Below are 24079 nucleotides of genomic sequence, written 5' to 3' on the forward strand. Positions count from 1 at the left end.
TGATGGACAGGGAGGCCTGGTGTGCTGCGATTCATGGGGTTGCAAAGAGTCAGACATGACTGAGCGACTGAACTGAACTGAACTGAACTGGCCTCCAGGGCTGGTGTTTCTCAGTTCCAGCATGCCCCTAGTAAGCTGGCCACACACTGGGCTATGGACCTGAACCTACCAGTTCCCTAAGAAAGCCTCCCAGTCACTGAACTTTGATCATATCTCGCACGTGGGACACAGGCTTTGTGTTGTAATCTGGGAGAAGCTCAGCCTGCAGTCCACCTCTCAACAAAGTGGTATGAACTGAGACCAGAGCCAAGGGTAAGGGGATGGCAGACTGGCCAGGAGATGCACCTTCCCTGGGGGTTAGTCAGTGTATTCTAACAGTCTTGGTTATCTCTCTTTGTGAGGAAGGGGCCCAAGCTGAATTCCTGTTCCCTCCTCTCCTAGTATACCCAGTAGATGGGAAAGCTTGGGAAGATGAAGCACCCATGGACAAACGTTTTCTTTCTGCATCACTGTTCTCCATCTTTTCTCCATTCATGCTCTACTTATCTCTCCTCTGTTTCTTTGTCTATCCCCTCCCTTCTTTCTCTCTCCTTCCCTTTCTATCACCCTCCTTTGTTTACTCTCTCTCCCTCTCCTGGACTGTCCCCTGCCCTCCCTGTTGGGCCTCAGGATGGCACAAACATGACCTATGGAACCTCTCCTTCTGGGCTGAAAATGGGGGAGTTGATTGAACGGATGGTGAGGAATATGGATAACTCGCGGCTCAGGGACTCAGACCTCATCCCTGAGGGATGCTCAGATGACAGACCAACTCGGGTGTGTACTCCTCCCACCTGTATGGCCCGGTGTGTTGTGTGGTGTCAGACCTTCCTCAGCAGCCGGCACCGCCCACGTGGGCTCCTCCTGGGGCCTTCCAGGGGTCTGGGTTGGAATCTCTTGCTTGCTCCAAGGCTCCTGAGGAATGGAGGGGGAAGACAGCTTTTGGAGGGAATCTCTGGTGGGGGAGGGGATGGGGTTCCTTCATACTCCATGGTCAAGGCAGTTTCTCTGATATTGAATTAACAGGCATAAATATTTATGAGAGAGATTTCATTTATTTGTAAAGTGTTTCTCTCCTTCTAGTTCATTCATTTATGTATTTGACACTTATTTACTGAGCTCCTACTAGGCTCTCTTCTAACAAAGAAAATTCTCTCCCATTTGTTTAGAATTCTAAGGAACGAGCAGTCTCCACACACTCCCCCTACCCCCTGCCCAGAGCTTATATTCTAGTAGTTTTGGAAGTAATACATACTATACAGTAAATCAGAGGAAAAATGAACCTATTTTTTCCCTATCTGAGGATAATAACATTTGGCATATGTCCTACTAGGATTTTTCTGTGCATACACCTAATCTAAATTTTTATTTTAAAAATGCAGTCATACTGTATGTACCTCTTTGCAGCAAGCTACTTTTTCAGCTAGCTTTATATACCTAATGTGTCAACAAGAATCACATTCTTAGTGTGTCTTCTATAACATTTTTTGTGGCTGTTCAATAGTCCAACATTGTAGTTGGACTCCAAATAAATTGTAGTTTTTTTACCCCATAACTTATTATTGGGAATTTAAATACTTTCTTTTTCTGTTTTGGCTGTAGTTTTTAAATGTTACAGCTAACATCCTATTAGATACATCTTTGTGTCCATCCAGGACACTTTTCTTTGGACAGATGGCCAGTAGTGGAATAGCTGGGAATGCATATGTAATGCCACAGAGTCACTTCAAGTGGTTTCCCTGGTCCAAAACTGAGAGATTTATGAACCTCCTGCCCCCCTCCCTTTCTATTCACATGGTCTGGGTCCTCTAAAGACTGAAATCTGGAAGAGTTTGAGATGCCCAAAGCCTTGGCTCCTCATATACCCCTCACTTTGAAAAGGGCTCCAGGCTACCTCTTAAAGCTGTCATGTCACTAGGCAGAGTGAAGCCACAGAGATCCATCTAGGGCTCACTGGGTTTTGGCCCTCCTACCCTTCTGCCAAGGATCTCTTGTGGCTGCAAATCTCAGATGGAAGAGACTTCCCTGCTCCTTGAGGCTCAGTCATGTCTGAGCAGGACTCTCCTCTGGCTGCCTTGGAATTCTCTGCCTGGGTGCAGGAACTTTTAATTTCTTTCTTTTTTAAAATTTTTGGCCACATCACATGGCACGTGGGATCTTCGTTCCCCAATCAAGGATCAAACCCGCACTCCCTGCATTGCAGGTATGGAGTCCTAACCACTGGACCACTAAGGAAGTCTACTTTTAATTTCTTGAATATGTTCTAGGGTGGGTGGAGAAGGTGAGGGGATATAAAGATAAAAGGTTAGACCTCCATGTTTCATCTAACCCCTCTTCTCAATCCCTTTCTCTTCCAGGAATAGTCAACCCTGGGTGGGCTCAGGGAAGGGGAGCCTGACCCAAAGCAGCCTCTATCCACCCCCACTTCTTCCTTTGAAAGACCCAAGAGATCCAGAAAGGAGGGCCAGGCACGCTCACACTCACCTCGCGGCCCCAGCCTCCACATTGTTCTCCAAGCTGGTCAAGGGACCAGCTTGACGGAAACACCTTGTCTGGGCTGCATATTCTTGGCTCTCTTAAAGGGCTAGTGAGGGTCTTCTCATGGCTAGGAGGCATGCTTCCAGGGCATGGAGGAGTGCTTGTCTTCACTGAACCCAGGATGTGAACCACTGTGAACTTTGTCTCAGGAAACAAGCCCTGACAGGCTGTCTGGTTTTCACTCCACAGACGATTGTTCCAGTTCAGTATGAGACAAGAATGGCCTGTGGGCTGGTCAAAGGCCATGCCTACTCAGTCACTGGGCTGGAGGAGGTGAGCCTGGCGGGGTATGAAGGGTTAGGACTTGAGGGGCTACTTGGGGGAACCTCCTGAAGTCAGGACTTGGCTTTCTGTGCCCTTTCGCATCTGCAGAATTTGCCTCCCATCAGGTACTCAGGCTGAGTGCCTGGGGTTAGAGGAGACTACTGGGACTTGTAGGTGGATCTTGCCACAAGACAGTGCTCAGTTTATGTTTATTTTTAGTGCTAAAGATAGCAATTGCCCCAACATTTCCAAAGAACAAATAGAAATCACTTTGGTTTTATGAAATTAATTTCATGGGCTCTTGTGTTTCTTGTTTTTCATGGTCAGTAATGATGTTTTGCTCCCACTGACACATCTGGCCTTAACTGGGTCACAGCAGAGACAGGGAGTTTGTCAGGCCCCTTGTGCACAGTGGGCAGTTGTGCCCTGGTCATAGGGATGGGCAGAGAGGGGCAGTTGTCCACAGCAGCCCATGCTGCAGACAGGAGGAAGGGGCCCCTTTTTCTGATTGATCTACTTACAGGGGACATTTTCTGTCATTCTTCAGCCAGCAGGGACGTTTTTTTTCTATTAATAATTCACGAAGAGACACCTAACTGCCAGCAGAGCCCTACATTGTATGCCTTGCCTCCTCCACCCACTCCACCCAAATTTCTAAATGGCCAGTTGTTCACTGTGAAAATCACTTCTTAGAAGATGGCAAGGTGATGGTCAAGCCTAACTCCTGTGAGCTCGTGCTAAGGTTCTGCCATTTCACAGCAAACTTGTGATTAGTCTCCTTGACCAAGCAGGACAGCTCCCTGTATGGGATCCTCTCCCCACTCCCACCCCAACCCTCAGGGCAAGACAGAAGACCCCTCACCCCCTTCAGAAAGGTTCCAGAGCAAGAGAGCTTTTCCTCTTTGCCCAAGGCCCTGTACAAGGGTGAGAAAGTGAAGCTGGTGCGGCTGCGGAACCCCTGGGGCCAGGTGGAGTGGAATGGCTCCTGGAGTGACAGGTGGGTGAGGGGACCCCATGAGTAGGGGACAACAGGACCTGGGACAAGATTGGGTTGGGGACCAAACCATAACAGTACTTACAAATGCTTGGTCTAAAATCACCCTTAAAACCAATGATCCATAGAGGAGAAAAGGGGGTGTGGCTCTAGGGAAGGACTGGGAACAGAAGGGGTGTAGCTCCAGGGTAGTGCTGGGAGCAGAGCTTCGGGAACCTGGGACCCCAAGAGCTTGCTGATGGCCATTGAGGGGAAAGGAAAGATCCTAGAGAGCATGGGCCATGTCCAGGCAGGAGGGGAGTCTGGATGCAGTGGTCTGACTGGACAAGTAATTTTCTTTCTCGTAATTATCTATAAAATGGGGAAAATGTTAGCACCTACCTGGTGGGCTGTTATGAGGAGAAAATGTGATGGTGTTGCAGAGAGCTTAGCCAGTGCTAAGATTTCCTCTCCCTCACTGGCCCTAGGAAGAGACGAATAGGTCCTTTGAAAGAACTGTACTACTTATTACTGGGAGCAAGTGACTGGAAGCAGCTAAAACAGCACACAGAGGGAGGAAGCTATTGTGAAGGCTCCAGAACCTTCACAAAGCTTTTTTTGTTCCACCCCAGTCGCTGGGTCCTGACTGCCTCTCTGCAGGGAGAGTGGGCCCTGGAGCTCCTTTATTCCCAAGGGGGCAGAGCAGGACTCCTTAGCTGAGAAGGACCTCAACCAGGCTGTGTGTACCCTCAGCCCCTGTGCTAATTTTAACATACCTCTCATCTCAGGGCACCATAATTACTGGCTTGTTTGGACATTCATTCACTTAGCAAGTATGTGTTGAGCACTTACTGAATCCCAGGCACAATCCGAAGCACTGGAGGTATGCTGTGAATAGGCAACTTTGCTGGGTAGACCAATAAGTTGCTGATCCTGGTCTCCTCACTGTTCCCTTCCTTTATCCGTGTGACAAATCCCAGACACCTCATTGTGCAGTATGTGTTAGGCCCCATGCTTCTGTCTGGGGACTTAGAAATTAACACAGAGATTCAGACCCTGCCCTATAGGCCTTAAGGTCTAGTGGGAAGGACAGAAAAACACTAATCATTGAGATAAATGCTATAGTTAGGGTCACAAAGCAGGAGCCCTTCTCATAGTATGAGGGGACAGGAAGGTAGCAAAAGGTTGCCTGGAGGGATGGCATTTGAACTGGGTTCTCTGTTCTGGAAGGGTCCCTGGTGCCCCATAAGTCTACCAGCCCACTGGTCCCAGTCACCCACAGGGACCCTCGCTATGTTCTCCAGTCTCAGATCTTGGGGTCCACTTTCTGCCAACTCCTCCACTTCAGGGACTGCTTACAAGTGGAACTCAGCTTCAGTCACTCAAGGAGAGTTCCCTCCCCGACCCACTGCGTCCCTCAGGAATCTCCATGTCCCCTTCAGTATTCCTTGATTCCAAGCACTTCTTCAATCCCTAACCTCTCCAGAGACAATCCAGTTTAGCTTCATTCTTCTCACAAAGGTACTTTAGTTCCTCCTTCTTTGGGAGAGAGTGTGTAAAACTGCCCAGCCTTTAAAAAATACAAAACTGGGATGTTTCGTGGGGTGGCAGGAGGAAGGAGAAGTTGACCTGTTTAGTCTTTCTCTCAGTAAATCAGACAGTTACTTATTAGATGACAGGCCTGTTCTAAAAGTTTTACATGCAATATTTCATCTCTTGCTCATCACAGCACTGCGAGTAGGTGACACAATCATTTCCCTTTTGCAGTCGAGAAAACAGAAACTGCGATAGGTGAAGTGACTTGCCCAGGGTTACAGCTAGTACTGGTATAATTAAATTGAAATCCCAAGTTACCTGTTTCCAGGGCCCAAATCCTAACTTGAAAGGGTGAGGAATGGTTAAAGTTTTAATCAGAGAAAAGTCTGCTGCTGCTGATGCTAAGTCGCTTCAGTCGTGTCCGACTCTGTGTGACCCCATAGACGGCAGACCACCAGGCTCCCCTGTCCCTGGGATTCTCCAGGCAAGAACACTGGAGAAAAGTCAGGCCCTCAAAAACCATTTTAAAAGATTGGTCTTAATCCTGAGGATGGTGGGAAGCGATTATGGGGTATCAGGTCAGATTTGCATTTTGGTGGTTCACACTGGCTGCAGTTGGGAGAGAAGCTATTTTGTTCATATTTCTCTGACACCTCCTGGCCCAGCTCATATCGGGCCTTCCCTTTCTTTTCCCTTTCATCACACCTCCATCATCCCTCCAGCTGGAAGGACTGGAGCTATGTGGACAAGGACGAGAAGGCCCGTTTGCAGCACCAGGTCACTGAGGATGGAGAGTTCTGGTGAGTCCAGGATCCAAGAAGACACTGAAGGGTAAGGGATGGGGTGGGCACTGAAGTCTCAAACCTCCAACCCCAGAAAGTGACCATCAGATTCCAGCCCTTGGGATATCTGAGCCCTATTCTCCAAATCCAGCCAGAGACCTGGCAAGACTGAGGGTTTTGAGAGCAGTCTGAAAGTTATGGTGATGACCGGGCCCCAGACCAAGCCAGTGCGCTATAGCTCCCGCGGTGTTGTAACACTCCACCATACACACTGCTCCAGCCACTTGCTCCTGGCCTTGGTGGAGCTGTTTTCTGAGTGGAGGAAGCCCTCGTTACTCAACTCACTCGATGCCACTCTCATCATCACTCTGATCATTTCTCCTGAGCCTTCAAGTCTCAGATTAAAGGGAACTTTCTTCTGGACCCACTTGTTTTCCTCAAGATTGGGATTAATTTGTGATACTCATCACCTTTATTTTTTTAATTAATTAATTTTACTTTACAATATTGTATTGGTTTTGCCATACATTGACTTGAATACACCATGGGTCTACATGTGTTCCCCATCCTGAACCCCCCTCACACTTCCCTCCCCATCCCTTCCTTCTGGGTCATCCCAGTGCACCAGCCTCGAGCACCCTGTATTATGCATTGAACCTGGACTGGCAATTCATTTCACATATGATAATTTACATGTTTCAATGACATTCTCCCATATCATCCTGCCCCCACCCTCTCCCACAGAGTCCAAAAGACTGTTCAATACATCTGTGTCTCTTTTGCTATCTTGCATACAGGGTTATTGTTACCATCTTTCTAAATTCCATATATATGCATCAGTATACTGTATTGGTGTTTTTCTTTCTGGCTTACTTCACTCTGTATAATCGGCTCCAGTTTCATCCACCTCATTAGAACTGATTCAAATGTATTCTTTTCAATGGCTGAGTAATACTCCATTGTGTATATGTACCACAGCTTTCTTATCCATTCATCTGCTGATGGACATCTAGGTTGCTTCCATGTCCTGGCTATTATAAACAGTGCTGTGATGAACATTGGGGTACACGTATCTCTTTCAATTCTGGTTTCCTCAGTGTGTATGCCCAGCAGTGGGATTGATGGGTCATATGGAAGTTCTATTTCCAGTTTTTTAAGGAATCTCCACACTGTTCTCCATAGTGGCTGTACTAGTTTGCATTCCCACCAACAGTGTAAGAGGGTTCCCTTTTCTCCACACTCTCTCCAGCATTTATTGCTTGTAGATTTTTGGATTGCAGCCATTCTGACTGGTGTGAAATGGTGCCTCATTGTGGTTTTGATTTGCATTTCTCTGATAATAAGTGTTGAGCAACTTTTCATGTGTTTGTTAGCCATCTGTATGTCTTCTATAGAAAACTATAAAACACTGGTGAAAGAAATCAAAGAGGGTACAAATAGAAGGGAAAATATACTGTGTTCATGGATTGGAAGAATCAATATAGTGAAAATGAGTATACTACCCAAAGCAATCTATAGATTCAATGCAATCCCTATCAAGCTACCAACAGTATTTTTCAGAGAACTAGAACAAATAATTTCACAATGTGTATGGAAATACAGAAAACCTCAAATAGCCAAAGCAATCTTGAGAAAGAAGAATGGAACTGGAGGAATCGACCTGCCTGACTTCAGTCCCTACTACAAAGCCACAGTCATCAAGACAGTATGGTACTGGCACAAAGATAGAAATATAGATCAATGGAACAAAATAGAAAGCCCAGAGATAAATCCACGCAGCTGTGGACACCTTTGACAAAGGAGGCAAGAATATACAATGGAGAAAAGACAATCTCTTTAACAAGTGGTGCTGGGAAAACTGGTCAACCGCTTGTAACAGAATGAAACTAGAACACTTTCTAACACCGCACACAAAAATAAACTCAAAATGGATTAAAGATCTGAATGTAAGACCAGAAACTATAAAACTCCTAGAGGAAAACATAGGCAAAACACTCTCTGACATAAACCACAGCAGGATTCTCTACGACCCACCTGCCAGAATATTGGAAATAAAAGCAAAAATAAACAAATGGGACCTAATTAAAATTAAAAGCTTCTGCACAACAAAGGAAGCTATAAACAAGGTGAAAAGACAGCCTTCTGAATGGGAGAAAATAATAGCAAATGAAGCAACTGACAATCAACTAATCTCAAAAATATACAAGCAACTCCTGCAGCTCAATTCCAGAAAAATAAACGACCCAATCAAAAAATGGGCCAAAGAACTAAATAGACATTTCTCCAAAGAAGACATACAGATGGCTAACAAACACATGAAAAGATGCTCAACATCACTCATTATCAGAGAAATGCAAATCAAGACCACAGTGAGAGGTACCATTTCATGCCAGTCAGAATGGCTGCTATCCAAAAGTCTACAAGCAATAAATGCTGGAGAGAGTGTGGAGAAAAGGGAACCCTCTTACACTGTTGGTGGGAATGCAAACTAGTACAGCCACTATGGAGAACAGTGTGGAGATTCCTTAAAAAACTGGAAATAAAACTGCCTTATGACCCAGCAATCCCACTGCTGGGCATACACACCAAGGAAACCAGAATTGAAAGAGACACGTGTACCCCAATGTTCATCACAGCGCTGTTTATAATAGCCAGGACATGGAAGCAACCTAGATGTCCATCAGCAGATGAATGGATAAGAAAGCTGTGGTACATATACACAATGGAGTATTACTCAGCCATTGAAAAGAATACATCTGAATCAATTCTAATGAGGTGGATGAAACTGGAGCCGATTATACAGAGTGAAGTAAGCCAGAAAGAAAAACATCAATACAGTATACTAACACATATATATGGAATTTAGAAAGATGGTAATGATAACCCTGTATGCGAGACACCAAAAGAGACACAGATGTATAAAACAGACTTTCGGACTCTGTGGGAGAGAGAGAGGGTGGGATGATTTGGGAAAGTGGCATTGAAACATGTATAATATCATGTAAGAAACAAATCACCAGTCTAACTTCGATGCAGGATACAGGATGCTTGGGGCTGGTGCACTGGGGTGACCCAGAGAGATGGTATGGGGAGGGAGGTGGGAGGGGGCTTCAGGATTGGAAACTCATGTACACCCGTGGTGGATTCATGTTGATGTATGGCAAAACCAATACAGCATTGTAAAGTAAAATAAAGTAAAAAAAAATAAAATGTGGTCCAAAGAACTAAACAGACATTTCTCCAAAGAAGACATACAGATGGCTAACAAACACATGAAAAGATGCTCAACATCACTCATCACCTTTAAAATTGCTTGCTTTATTGTCTGTGCTTCCCCAACTACCTGTGCCTGGTAGTACTTGGGCCCAGTGGAGAGGCACACAGGACCACTGTGGAGAACTGAATTGCTGCCAAGCTCTTCCAGCAAGAATGCATGAGTTTGAGTTGTTAATGCAAGAGATACATCAGAACTGACAGTGTTGGGACTTCCCTGGCAGTCCAGTGCTTAGGACTCTGTACTTCTGCTGCAGAGGACATAGGTTCGATCCCTGGTCAGGAACTATCTGAAAGCCACATGGCAAGGCCAAATTTTAAAAAATAAATAAATAAAAATTTTAAAAAAGAACTGACACAATGTTGACCCTAAGAAAGGAAGGACAAGGTCCTCTCTAGGACCATGACAAAGCTGCTCTGGACTATTTCATTGTGCTGTGTTAGCCCTGCGTTCTTACCTTTCCCAGCCTCCCAAATAGTTCTCTTTCTTCTTCCAACCTCTCAGGATGTCCTACGATGATTTTATCTACCATTTCACAAAGCTGGAGATCTGCAACCTCACAGCTGATGCCCTGGAGTCCGACAAGCTTCAGACGTGGACAGTGTCCGTGAACGAGGGCCGCTGGGTGAGGGGCTGCTCTGCCGGAGGCTGCCGCAACTTCCCAGGTGGGAGATGCTCTGGATGGGGGAAGGGTCCAAGCAGAACAGGTTCCAGGCAGAATAATATTAACTAGTATCTGCTGAGTCTTTACTAACTTCCAGACATACAATGTCTTATTAAACTGTCCCCATTTTACTAAAAGGTGACTTCCCTGGTGGCTCTGTGGTAAAGAATCTGCCTGCCAGTGCAGGAATTGCAGGTTTGATCCCTGGGTCAGGAAGATCCCCTTGAGAAGGAAATGGCAACCCACTCCAGTATTCTTACCTGGGAAAATTCGGACAGAGGAGCCTGGTGGGCTATAGTCCATGACGTCACAAAGAGTCAGACAGGACAGTGACCAAACAACAATAACAACATTACTGAGAAGGAAATCTCCAGTCTGAGTAGCTTACATTAAGGAGCTGGTAACAACTTTTAGGCAGGTTATTATGTCAGAACTGGACTGTGTTCATTATGCTGAGGATTGAACTGGAGAACTGAGTTAGCAGCAGCTGCAAGAGTTTAAGCCAGAGATGATGAAAGTGAAGACCAAGTCAGGAGCAGCAGAGCTGGGGGAAGGGGCAGGTTGAGGGAAGGAAATATTGGGTGATCTGGAGAAGGAAGAATGACTTCAAGATTCTCTCATTGGGAGCCTGAGTAGATGATGTCAATAACATAACATGAAACACACAGGAGAAAAAAAATGTTTTTTTTGTTTGTTTGTTTTTGACGGAGTTGGTTGTGGGCTTCTGCAGAGGAGTTTACTTTGGGACATGGGAAGTCTGAGGCACGTGTAGAATATCCTGGTGAAGATGCATGAAAGAGAACTGGATGCACAGATAAAAATGGCACTTGGCTCTATGATAGGGGCTCAATATGTATTTGTGGAAGAAAAGAAGGATGGAAAGAAGAGAGGAAGGAAAAGAGGGAAGGAAGAAAGAAGGGATGATGGGAAGGAGTCAAAAGAGAGATTGAAGCTGGGATCTACAGCTCAGGAGTCAAGAGCATGTAGGGAGCAGTTAGAAAGTAGGAGTGGATAAGACAGCCTAGGTAGATGAGAGAAGAGGCCCAGGACCAAATCCCAGAGACTAGTAACACTGAAGGAGCAGGTGAGAAAAGTGAAGCCATCAGCAAAGACAGAGAATGAAAATTCACAGAGGAAGGAGGAGCCACATAGCCAATCAGCGCAGCTCCATCTGTATAAAGGTATAAAGGCTACCCGCCCCCACCAACACACACACCAAATTAAACAAATGCCTGGATCTTTCTTATTTTTCATACATATTTGAGTATGTAGATGAGGAGGCTAGAGATGAATAGGTTCCCTCCGTCTCATCTCCTGTCCTTTCCTTTCTCTGAGAGGCAGATCTGAAAGTGCAATTCCTTTTGGGGGGGCACAGACACTTTCTGGACCAACCCACAGTACCGTCTGAAGCTCCTAGAGGAGGACGACGACCCCGATGATTCCGAGGTGATCTGTAGTTTCCTCGTGGCTCTGATGCAGAAGAACCGGAGGAAGGACCGGAAGCTGGGGGCTAACCTCTTCACCATCGGTTTCGCCATCTACGAGGTGTGCCGTCCCTGACGAGCTTCAGACCACCTCTTCAGGGAAGAGGCTTTCAGAGGGCTTCCTGAGGGGTTCCCCAGCTTCCCCAACATCCAGTGCCCCCCAAAACTCCTGATATCTGGCCCACTTGTGTCAGAACGGGGATGGGGCTGGGGCTGTCCCGGTAGGTACATGGGGCATTGGAGCCCCTCATTCACTCTATGATTGCTAGCATGCCCTTTGGCAAGTTTCCATCCCCATTAAGACCTGAAATCCACAAAAATCTGAGCACCTTCCTTTTCTGTTTCTCCCCCAGGTTCCCAAAGAGGTATAGAAGTGGAGCAGCCAGCAGTGTGTGCAGCGTTACCAGGGTCCTGTGTCTGCCTGAGGCACATGAGGACACCTCCCTTGGGGTTTGGGGGCAGGACTGTGATAGGAGAGGGCCTGGCCCACCTTACCTAACTCCAGAGCAGGTCCTCGGGCATGGCCTCCTGACCCCCACCCCCAAAACGTGCCCTTCCCCTTGCCCACCAGAGACCATCACACGCTTACATGCCATCTCACACTCACACACAGAATCACACAGACACATTGTGAGGCTGATCGCCTTCTTTGGGGGTGGAGAAATCACCTCCCTCAGACCCCGCCCACAACCTCCCCTGCTTCCTTGGGGTCTTTCCCCAGTCCAGAGGTGTTCTGGAGCTGAGCAGCAGCAATTCTGGTAAGTGACCCTGAGTGTGGGATGCCAGACTTGGCCTTCACTTCTGGATCACAGCAGAAAAGGAAGAGGATATGGGGTAGGGAGCTGCAGGGATGTTGAGCTATTGGAGGCCTTGGGCATCAGAAGCTGGTAGGTTGTGACTATGAAATGAGTGACCAGGGAGTTGGGAAGGAGGACCCCCTGGAGGAGGACTGTGAGGAGGACCGGGTGTCCCTCCCGAGGCGCTGAGGCACCTTGGGCTCTTCCCTCCCTCAGATGCATGGCAACAAGCAGCACCTGCAGAAGGACTTCTTCCTGTACAACGCCTCCAAGGCTAGGAGCAGAACCTATATCAACATGCGCGAGGTGTCTGAGCGCTTCCGCCTGCCTCCCAGCGAGTACGTCATTGTGCCCTCCACTTACGAGCCCCACCAGGAGGGCGAGTTCATCCTCCGGGTCTTCTCAGAAAAGAGGAACCTCTCTGAGTGAGTCCCAGCCTGGCTTTCCCCGCCTGTCCCTAAGAGCCCACGTCACCCATCCCAGAGACTAGAGGTGTGAAACAGCCAGACAGGTCTCCTCCAGGAGTCCTGTTGACCAGGACCTCTTTCCCTATTCCTGAGCCACTGGGAGCATCTCCCCTACATCCATCCACCCACCCATTCAACCCGCAGAGCGCTACTGAGCACCTGCTATGTCCCCGGCACTCTTCTAGGCACTGAGGACAGAGCGATGAATTAAACAGAGAGAAATCCCCGCCTTCGTGGAATTTAACATTCTAGCATGAGATGACAATGTAATAGGAAAAAGTATAGAGAGTATATTAGATTTACGTAAGTGATAAGGGGAAAAAATAAAGTGGGAAGAGGGATAGGAGCAGTTAGGGGGGTGACTGAACTTTTATGTATGGTGACCAGGGAAGCCAGCAAGGGCACATCCTGCCCTCTTTGTCACTGGAGATGAGTTCATAGGCCCTTGCCACTTTGACCTCTGTCCCTAAACAAAACATAAGGTCCATGAATAGGTAGCTGGGTCATACATCTGGGGAAACCTAGACAAAGCCAAAAAGAAGCCCTGTGTCTGCATTTGGCTTCAGGGAATGGCACCTGTGGTAGGGAATGTCAGTCCCTGAGGTTCTCTTGAGGTCAGTCCAGACTTGGCTCTGAGAAGCCAGGTGGCCTGAGCAAAAGCCCTCTGCTTCCTTCTTGCACTTGGTGACACTGAGACCCCCTCATGTTTGTGTTCCTCACAGGGAAGTTGAGAATACAATCTCCGTGGATCGGCCAGTGGTGAGTGGTTTGGCTCTCACATGTGAAAAGGGCCAGGGAACAGGCGGGTGATGGAGGGGTAGCCGTGGGACACGGGAGTCTGGGGTGTGCAGAGCCATTACTCTGCATTACTGCAACTTCCGTGTGGCATGGCCTGAAGTCATGGGGCCACTTGTGTCCCGGTGGCATTTAGTCAGTCTAGGGGCTGGAAGGACAGAGAGTCCTAGAAGGAAAAGCAGTTTGAACAAAGAGGGAGGGACCAAGGCCACAGGAAGGGGTGACAACAGCTGCAGCCAGCACTGGATTTATGTTAGAATCTCACACAGAAAAAAAGCAGCACTACACCAGCTCTGGAGTCTGTGTCAAAACCCAGGTGCTCCACCTGCCAGCTCGGTGACAAGTTATGTAACCCTTCTAACTCAGTTTCCTACTCTGTAAAATAGGGGTGATATTAACAATACATGCTGCTCAGGGCTTTTGTGAGGTTTGAATCGATGAGATCATGTACATGAAGGGTCTGGAATAGCACAGGCCCTTAAATGGCGATTGTTCATATGTTTTACATCTTCAAGGTACTTCTCACATGGGTCATCTCTCTGATCCTTGAAAGATTTCTGACATGTAATAAGGTTATTATCCCTAGTTTTCAAGTAAGGAAGCAGAGGCTCAGTGGGTTAAGTGGGTTAAGCAGAAGTTAAGTGGTTTCTTTGAGTTCACAGAGCTTGTAAGTGGCAAGGCTGGAACTCACAACCAGATTCTCTGAGTGGAGTCAGGTTCTCTCCCCCACCCCATACTGAGGCCTGTCCCTGGGGGTAGGAGGCCCAGGGTTAGAAGCACAGTGCTGGTGTCTGCTGAAGTCTCCATGTAGAGGAGTTTTATGACTGCCTTGGACTTTGGGTTTTGGTGAATAAATAGTCCCTTGTGCTCTGTGGGTGTGTCCTGGGCCAATAAGAGGAAGCATAAATACCCCCACTGAATTGTCTTCTGGGTAGTGATGCTCATGGTTCTAATCCCGACCCTGTGCTAGTGGCAGATCCCCAAGGGCCTTTTGAATTATCACAGATGTTGGTTTTAGTATTAAGTGCTGCTGCTGCCGCTGCTAAGTCACTTCGGTCATGTCCGACTCTGTGTGATCCCATAGATGGCAGCCCACCAGGCTCCCCTGTCCCTGGGATTCTCCAGGCAAGAACACTGGAGTGGGTTGCCATTTCCTTCCCCAATGCATGAAAGTGAAAAGTGAAAGTGAAGTCTCTCAGTCGTATCCGACTCTTAGCGACCCCAGGGACTGCAGCCTACCAGGGTCCTCCATCCATGGCATTTTCCAGGCAAGAGTACTGGAGTGGGCTGCCATTGCCTTCTCCTAGTATTAAGTGCATTTGGTGCTATTCTTATCTTTTGGATGTCGGTAATCAGTGTAGCGTATTTATCAGGTGCAGCAAACTCAAAAGCTTACCTGAATTCGTATGTCACCTAACGGAGCAGAGCAGGCACGTGTGACGGTTTTGGTGTCCCTGTGTGGGTACAGTTGCCTGTGGTCCTCTTGGTTTCAGACAGCTGGAGTGATGGTGACTGTGGCAATCCGGGGATGTAGAGCTGCTGCTTTCAGCTCCTCAGATTGCTGTCACAGGGGGTCACAGATCCGTGCAGGCTGCCAGTGAAAGTGAAAGTGTTAGTCACTCAGTCGTGTCTGACTGTGTGCAACTCCATAGACTGTAGCCCACCAGGCTCCTCTGTCCATGGAATTCTCTAGGCAAGAATACTGGAGTGAGTCACCATTTCCTTCCTCAGGGGATCTTCCCGATCCAGGGATCAAACCTGAGTATCCTGCATCGCAGGTGGACTCTATCGTCTGAGCCACCAGAGAAGCCCTGACCTTCTAATTTTAACGAAAAACCAAAAACTATAAATCAAATAAAATTCATTTTCAGGCCAGTTTAGGTGAGCCAACTTTTGGGGTGATTTAGTAACCAACTTCATTAAAAAATACAAAACATCTGCCAGAAGCTCCCCTTCCTTGGCCACGACCAATGGCAGAATGGACTATAAAAGCAAAGCCTTATCAGCTGCCAGTGTCTGGGCCTGGAAAATTCTCTTCTCCCTATACCCTCCAGGCCCGTTTGGCTCCACATGACCCAGATTTCTGAACCTCACCCGACACTGAGGACCAGGTTCACAGGGAAGCCAAAAGCCACTGGGTTTTCTGGGAACTTGCTTTTCACTTATCTTGCATTTATTATTTTCTTTTCTTGTGCAGAAAAAGAAAAAACCCAAGGTGGGTGTAACAGGGTGAGTGGGCAGACAGCACGCAGTGTGAGTGTGTAAGAGTGAGCATGTGTGTACTGGGCCTGCCTCCTCTCCCCAGCCCTCCACCTCCTTCCCTGAGCTCCTCTGGCAGCTAAGGGTACAGAGCATTGATAGCTTACACTTGCCGAGTGGAGGCTATGAGCCAGCCACTCTTGTAGGTGCTTTCTGTGGATTCTCTGCATCCTCACAATAACTCTATGAGATTGGTACACACAGACCTCAGAGATATTATGTGTTCAGTTCCAGAACACTGCAAAAAAGCGAGTATCAGAATAAACCAAGTCACAGGAAGTTTTTGGTTTTCCAGTGCATATGATAGTTATGTCTGCACTATACTGTAGTCTATTAAGTGTGCAGTAGCATTAATACTAAAAAAAGTACGTACCTTAATTAAAAAGACTTTATTGCTACAAAATGCTGATCATCATCTGAGCCTTCAGCAAGTTGTAGTAGTAACATCAAAGAATACTGACTGCAGATCACCATAAGATAGTAATGAAAAAGTGAAGTATCGTAAGAATTGCCAAAATGTGACACAGAGACACAAAGCGCACAATGCTGTTCAGAAAATGGCACCGATTAGACTTAAGATGGAATTGCCACAAACCTTCAGTTTGTAAAAAATGCAGTATCTGCGAAGCATGATAAAGCAAGGGACGCCTCTACTATGATTACCTTCATTTTCAGAGGAAGGAAAGGTACAGACAGATTGACCAACATGCCCAAGACCACACAGCCAGTGGCAGAGTCACCCTGGAACCAGGAGGTCTGGCTCCGTAGTCTGTGCTCTGAACCACCACACTGTATCGCCCACTTAGAAGAGAAAGGGAGGATGGCCAACCAGTGAAAATGGGCCTGACATGGGGGTCCTGCAAAAACCCCCAGGAGAACCTCTTCTTTCTCAGAAGTGGGTGTGACTAAGCTAAGCTCAGACTTGATTCTTGCAGGAATGGCAATGGGCCCTGGTCCTCAGGAAGCAATTACAGAGTTGTGTGAGGATTTCCATGGCAGGGGGGAGGGCCTTGTCTTCCGACACCAGTGCCTGCTCTGCAGGCAGGACAGCTCCTTCTTCCTCCTGTTTTCCCTGCCTGCTCCCCACTCCTTTTTCCTTAGCCTTCTGGGGAAGGGGGTGGCAGAGGACACCCAGAGGGGCTGTCACTGCCAGGGCTCTCATTCCAGGTGAAGCCAGTTGCCAACTCCCTCCTAGATAGTGACCTCTCTCTCTGATGGACTCTGCTTGCTGTGCATGTCCAGACAGGAAAGGGGAGAGGGGAAGAGAAGCTTCACATGCACGGCCCCAGAGGAGCTGCTCAACTTGACTGGTTTCAGGGGGAAAGATGAGGAGAGCTACCTGGGGAGCTTGCCCTCCTGGGTGTCCTGGTTAAGACCACTCTGCTGCAGGGACATCATCACTAAAGCTAACCATGCATGCTAAGAGCATCTCAGGGGCCTCAGAGGAAAGCTTTCATGTGTAATTTTGGAACTCGAGATTACAATCAACCTCATCCTTGCTCCTTTCACCTGATAACTTCCCCTGTGGTCTCCAGGGCAGTAATGCCTACAATAATGTTACCCCTTTTACAACTTTGGTTTGACCACCCAGAGTGCCATCCAGAAATGACTGACCTTTGGGCATCCTCACACCAATGGAGCAATAGCCATAGGCCATCAGACAAGGTTTGGTGTTAGTGTTCATGACAGCATCTGGAAGGATCCATCATAGGGATCCTCCAAGCTAGTACAGACCAGAGCTGACATTCACCAAGCACCAACTGCATATTAAGGCAGGTAAAATATACATTGTATTCAGTTACAACAGTGTCTACAAGGTAGGTGCTATCAGGATCCCTCTTTTATAGATGAGGATAAAGATTCAGAAGTCCTTGTCTGAGGACACACTGCTAATGAGTGGGGAAACTTGAACTGGAAGCCATATTTGCTCTGAACCCATGTTTCTTGCCCTCAGCTCTCTGGTGCCGGGCCTTTACACTCCATGGCCTGTGTGGCCCAGACCCACACTTGGGCCCCAAGTTGTGTGCCTGGTAGGGGCGCCCCATGGCCACACTTCCCCCCTCAGACTGCTAGCCACACTTGCTCTGAGATTCCCTACAGGTATCAGTCACTTGAACAAGACCTCTTGCTTGGAAAGCAGAGCAAGCCAAGGTATTTGGGGCCTGCTGGGAGCCAAAGCTGGGGAAGCTCTCTCCATGGTCTGTCCATTCGTGCTGCCCTAGAGGAACAATATGGAAAGGCAAACGGGAACTCAAGAGTGCTCAGGAACTCTTATGCACTGAGAGACTTTGACTGTCCCCTTGTTCTCTGCACTGCTGACAGGGGCCTTGTCTTCCTCCTCTGGCTTTCTCTATGGGATGTATACCCCAGCCAGTGCCGCCACAGCATGGCAGCCGCTCTCCACCCTTCACACTCTCCTCACTTGCATGAGCATGTCTGACAAATACCCCTTATATTTGGGCATCATCTTAAACGTTTTTCCAGTACATTTATTCATTCAGTATCTTGTGTGATCCCCATAAGAGCCCCATGAAAAGGGCAAAGCAGGTTTTATCATCCCCATTAATGGACGAGTAAACTCAAGCCAGAGGATATTTTTCATATGTGAGGGGCATGGCTGGGACTCCAGTCAAGTATTCTGACCCCACTCAGTGAGCATATAGATAGTCAGTTCTTTTCTCAATGTGTCCTCTGCCAAGTCCTAGAGGTTCCTTGGAGAAACCTCAGTAGCTGCCATGGTGATGTGGGGGTGTCAAGGGAAAAGAGCTCTGCCCTCTTCATTAAGCAGAGAAGCTCTGTTTTTAGAGCTTCTGGGGAAATTTAATTTGAACAAGGTTTCCATTTGAAAAAAAAAAATCTACGAAATACTTGAAAATCACTGCACTATACCATGCTGCTTTTAGGATTCTTAGCATTTTCACATGTACTAACTACCATGTTTAATCCTCATAACTCTACAAGGAGATAAGAAACTTAGGTCCAGAGAGATTGAGCATCTTTCCTCAAGTCACACAGCTTGTTAGTGGCAGAGATGGAGCTTGAACAGAGGTTCAAGAAGTCCCAGCTCTGCTCTTTACTCCTCACTAAACAAAGCTGCTCCAAGAGAGAGGTTGCTTCATGTGCCCACTCAGCCAGTAATCCTTGTTTCCTTCCTGCCCCCTCACTCCCCTTTTCTCTCCAGCCCATCATCTTTGTTTCAGACAGAGCAAACAGCAACAAGGAGCTGGGTGTGGACCAGGAATCAGAGGAGGGCAAAGACAACACAAGCCCTGATAAGCAAGCGAAATCCCCACAGGTTTCTGAGCATGTGCATGAGTGGGGTGGCCTGCACACAACCAAGGCCTGTGCTCTTGGAGTGCATGGGGGTTGGAGGAGCCATAGGGGTGGGGTGTCCCTTTAACATCTAGAGGTTTAATTTTGTCCCACTGATATTTTCCCTCATCAAATTCGAAAATTTGGGGGTGCTGCTTGGATGAATGTCTTGGGATTAGCTGCCACACCAAGCTGGTCCTGGGAAGGACAGGCTGAGCTTCCCTGCTGGAGCCCATCCAGCCAGGATGATGAGAGAAGAGGGATGCAAAGCCTGTGACAGACACTGGGACAGAACAGCTCGTTTCCTGGTGTCATTAACAACAGGGAAGATAAAGAACAGTAGTGGGAGCGGGGTGACACCAGAAGTGGAGCCCTCCAGAGCTCAAGGGACAGTGTTAGATTGGAGTGAGGACGGGGTCATATAAAGTATACAGGAGGCAAAGTATACTAACAGGCAAGATTCCGGATAAACCCATGGACATCTCTGTCCTGTGGTGCCCATGCAACGGCATGGGGAGGGGAGGAGGGTCCTCTGAGGAATTGGCCTTGATGACAGAAACAGCTGGAGGTATCAGATTGGTCTGGTCTGCTTCATTCTGCTGGGGCTGGTTTGGTTGGGATGGTCAGGCTGTAAAAGGAGGAGAGGGCTCTAATTGGTGCGGATGGGGGAAGAGGACCAAGGGGGCTGTCTACATGTCTGTACAGCTGAAATACCTCCTCTGGCTAGGCTAGGGAGGTACAGAGTGAAGGGTTGTTGGGGCCCAGATGATTCTCACTCCAGATCAGTAGGTTCAACCAAGAAAGAAGAGCACTGACTCTGTACCCAGCTCCTGCTGCCACCTATGGCTGGTTTAGTCACCCTGGCTCCTTCAGCCCAGAAGGAACTTTCCTCTTGGGTTTGTCCATCTCCCTGGTCCCTGCCAACCAGTTTTCCTTTGTGCCTCCACAGCTAGAGCCTGGCAACACTGACCAGGAAAGTGAGGAACAGCGGCAATTCCGGAATATTTTCAGGCAGATAGCAGGCGATGTGAGTACCTCCAACTCTGACTCACTCAGACACTCCTCTCCTTGATGAATTGCTCAATTTGCCAGTTATTTCATTATTGTTCAGTGGAGGTCATTTGGGTTTTCGGTGGAAACGGGGTATATGAGTGTAGCACAGAAATCCACAAGTGAAGTCCTTTGAGTTCTAGACCGACACACCCACTGGGTGGGCCCACTGCTTTCTAGACAGCTGAAGGTACAGTGTCTTCCTCAGAAAAGCCCCAGCTTCCCCGACAGAACAGCCCTGTCATGGACTATACAAGCATGGACGGCCAGGATTTGATTTGCAAAGCCTATGCTCCATCAGCTGCTGCACTCTTGAACCATGACTCTCTTCCCCTTTCCTCCTCAGGACATGGAGATCTGTGCAGATGAGCTCAAGAATGTCCTTAACAGAGTTGTGAACAAACGTGAGCAGCTTAATTCTGCAGGGGCAGGTGGGCAGTCGGGTAGTGTGTGTCCAGCTATCTGAAGGCAGCTCCTCACTCTTCTCCATACCTCTCAGATAAGGACCTGAAGACACAAGGCTTCACGCTGGAGTCCTGCCGTAGCATGATCGCTCTCATGGATGTATCCTTCCTGCCACCCTTTCCCAGCCATGTCAGCAGCCCCTATGTAGTCTCCTGGGACTAGGGCAACAATGAGGGGGACCCAGTCGAGCAGAGGGGCCCAAATTCATGCTCAAGGAAAGATTTAAGGAGGCCCTGTGCTAAACTTCCTGGCTGCTGGTCTTAAAGGAGCTGTTGGAGGAAGCACAGTTGGGAGAACACTGGCCCCTGCTCTCAACCTCAGGCCTGGGATTCTGAGGCCCTACCCTTTAGTGGTCTTTAGAAAAAGGTTCCCTGGGTTCTAGAGCAGGCACTGATTCTGACTAGGGAAGCATGGAGGGGGGTGTTAAACACTAGGTCAGGGCAAGGGTGGATATCCTGGGCAAAGCCCTTCTGTAGAGGACGTCCCTTGCACAGCCCCCACAGAAGGTCTGCTCCCAAGCCAGATTTTGCTATGTGCCCTGTAGCCCTGACCTCCTTCCTCCAGACAGATGGCTCTGGGAGACTGAACCTGCAAGAGTTTCATCACCTCTGGAAGAAGATTAAGACGTGGCAGGTGGGAGGAGAGAACAAGGGTGGAAGTAAAGTGAAAGTGAAGTAAGGAAGGGACTAATTCAGAGGATGAGTGTGTGACCTCTGTCCTCAAATTTTCTATTGCCAGAAAATTTTCAAACACTACGACACAGACCAATCCGGCACCATAAATAGCTACGAGATGCGCAATGCAGTCAATGATGCAGGTATGGGGTGGCCAGGATGCGGATAGGAGGTGGTAGGAGCGGGGATGAGAGGGGAGGACTGGGCCACTGGGGCCTACCAAAGGGATGAGAAAGGGCTTCTTGTTCTCCTCTTCTAGGCCATAGCATGACCAGGAGGTTCTAAGGAGAAAGCAAGCAGGCCTGAGGACTCAACCCTATCTCATCCTCTCCTGTGCTCTCCCCCACAGGCTTCCACCTCAACAACCAGCTCTACGATATCATTACCATGCGCTATGCAGACAAGTACATGAACATCGACTTCGACAGTTTCATCTGCTGCTTTGTCAGGCTGGAGGGCATGTTCAGTAAGTGGACAGCTACCCTTCTGCTCTCTTGTGCCCTTCCTGCTCCCTCTCCTGTAGTGGAGGGAATCTCCACTAACTGACCTTACTATATGACCCTGGACAAATCCCAATCTACTGTTCAGGCTGAACAAAGGTGAAGGCCCTTTTTAGGCTCAGAATGGGATGGCAAGGGGCAGTTATTGGTGATACTTTGGCCTATTTTGGTGCTGAAGGGCATCACCAGGCACATGGTCCTCTTAAGAAAAAAGGTGGAGTGGCGGGGGATTGGGGGGGAGCACCTGTAACTGGCCTCTGGTCTGTGCATTCTTCCGAGCAGGGGCTTTCAATGCATTTGACAAGGATGGGGACGGTATCATCAAACTCAACGTTCTCGAGGTAAAGCCTAAAAGAAACAGTACACTCCCCCTGCACTTTAAAATCTGAGGTGGAGGGATGGGATGGGATGGGATGGGAACATAAAGGGAACCTCAGAGCTCAGCAGGATGTGGTCATGGGGAATGCATACTGGGGGAAGGCTCTAAGGAAGCCTGTTATGGCTTTATGCTGGAAAATCTGTACTTTCTAGGGGAGATCTGTGGGAAGGATGCTTCTCAGGAAATCTTCCCAGTGTCTGGCATGCTGAGACTGGCCTTTTCTTCTACCCTTTAGATCTCTAGGGCTTGGCTCTTTTTGTCTCACGTGCATTCTGATCTTGGGCCTTCCTCTTGCAGTGGCTGCAGCTTACCATGTATGCCTGAACCAAGCTGGCCACATCCAAGGCATGGAGGATCACTCAGGATTTCAATTTCACCAACAGAGCTAAAGTCACTTACCTCAAAGGACACAGTTGCTGCATCCCCAGGAAGCCTCCAGGCACCTCATCAGTCTAGTTCCTCCTCTACTTACTTCCCGCCTAGCCTTAGGGCATCTGTCCATTTGTCAGGCCCAGCCTGACCCTTCAGTTAAGGAATGGGGAAGGGAGAGCTGTGTTGTCCCTGGGCCACATGGAGCCAAGTGCCTGTCTGCTTCGGCTATCCACAGGCCAGTGAGAGCTTTGCTTGGAGTCTGATGGCCTCAGCTCTGAAGACAGGTACTCTCCTTAGATGCTCGCAGCTGTCTGCAGAAGCATTTGCCAATGGCACTCAGTACTTCCTGGTGCTAGACCCCTCCCCCCCGCATCCACCCCCCTCCCCTTCATCTCTGTGTTCTCCCACCCATGGGACAGCAACCCAATGAGCACTTGGTTCTGCCTGATTGTTTCAGGACAGGGCTGCTCTGGAGTAAACTAGTTCAGTGAAAAGAGGTTTGGACATTTTGGGTTATCTGACTCATAAGTTAGGTTGCATTCTGAAAAAAGTTCATCTAAATAAAGGCATATGTTTTGCTGGTTTGATTGTGTTTTGTTTTCTCACACTGAGAGCTACAGCAAGACTGAGTAGCTCCAATCTCACCCATTGGATATAGAGCTATAGTTTCAGAATACAGCAATGGAAAATATACACACACACACACAAATCCCAAACCCCACTTTAACCATGCCTTTTTGCTATTTCTTGAGCACAGGAATCACTCAAATACTTTCCAAGATACACCAGGAAAGGAATAGGTGTTGGTGTCTAGATCAAGACAAAATGGGTCACCTATTAACTGGAGGGGCAAGTTAGCTGACTGTAATGACGCAGAGCTCCTCTACTAACACTGACCTACTGTATGACCTTGGACAAACCCTTAAATGAAGGTGTTTGCCGTGCTTATCTGGACCATGATCTATAACCATCTTGCATTTTCCACCCAATTTCCTTCTTGATCTCTATATCAACATGGAAAAGGGTCGGCCGTAAATATGTAGATAAGGTAACAAAAATAAACAATTAGTAAAAGTACTTTATTTTCCTCTTATATTTGCTTTATATGTTGCTTTACAAAGTTAGGAAGTTCACAGCTTTATACCAAAATGTAAGAAGGCTAAGCTATTTGCTTATAAACATTTTGTAGTCAAATGTCATCTGATTTCAGTCTTCTAACCCATATTCAATTAAAAAAAAAATCAAGACACCAAGGGCACTGGCGCAGCTCAAGGGCATGTACTTCTCTGAAACAGGAGAAAAGATCCTCAACAGCCTTTCCTCCTTGCTTCCTTCTCCCCTAATTCAACTGGGCTACTACTGTGAATTCAGAGGAAATCTGGGAAATGTTAGTCATCATGTGACCCAGCAAGGCCACATAGTTGGGGGTTGGAAGTGAGGTTAACGGTTACTGTC

The 24079-nt window shown here is 47.9% G+C and overlaps 1 protein-coding gene across 3 annotated transcripts in view; it reads left to right on the plus strand.

Annotated features, from left to right (window-relative positions):
- CAPN3 (calpain 3) overlaps positions 1-23208 on the plus strand; it is a 56003-nt gene extending 32795 nt beyond the window's left edge. Inside the window, exons 6-24 of one of the 3 annotated variants that reach the window (XM_069596111.1) lie at positions 670-816; positions 2767-2850; positions 3753-3838; positions 6073-6150; positions 9911-10071; positions 11446-11615; positions 11908-11919; positions 12568-12776; positions 13541-13577; positions 15811-15828; positions 19054-19167; positions 20134-20211; positions 20581-20638; positions 20734-20798; positions 21264-21332; positions 21438-21516; positions 21723-21839; positions 22156-22214; positions 22550-23208. In XM_069596111.1, coding sequence (XP_069452212.1) covers positions 670-816; positions 2767-2850; positions 3753-3838; positions 6073-6150; positions 9911-10071; positions 11446-11615; positions 11908-11919; positions 12568-12776; positions 13541-13577; positions 15811-15828; positions 19054-19167; positions 20134-20211; positions 20581-20638; positions 20734-20798; positions 21264-21332; positions 21438-21516; positions 21723-21839; positions 22156-22214; positions 22550-22576 — 1668 coding nt within the window. In that variant the 3' untranslated portion in view covers positions 22577-23208. The other 2 variants (XM_069596112.1, XM_069596110.1) reach the window with 2 other exon arrangements.
- The last annotated feature ends 871 nt before the right edge of the window (positions 23209-24079 follow it).

The sequence above is a fragment of the Ovis canadensis genome, chromosome 7 (genome assembly GCF_042477335.2).
Source record: "Ovis canadensis isolate MfBH-ARS-UI-01 breed Bighorn chromosome 7, ARS-UI_OviCan_v2, whole genome shotgun sequence".
Lineage (NCBI taxonomy): Eukaryota > Metazoa > Chordata > Mammalia > Artiodactyla > Bovidae > Ovis > Ovis canadensis.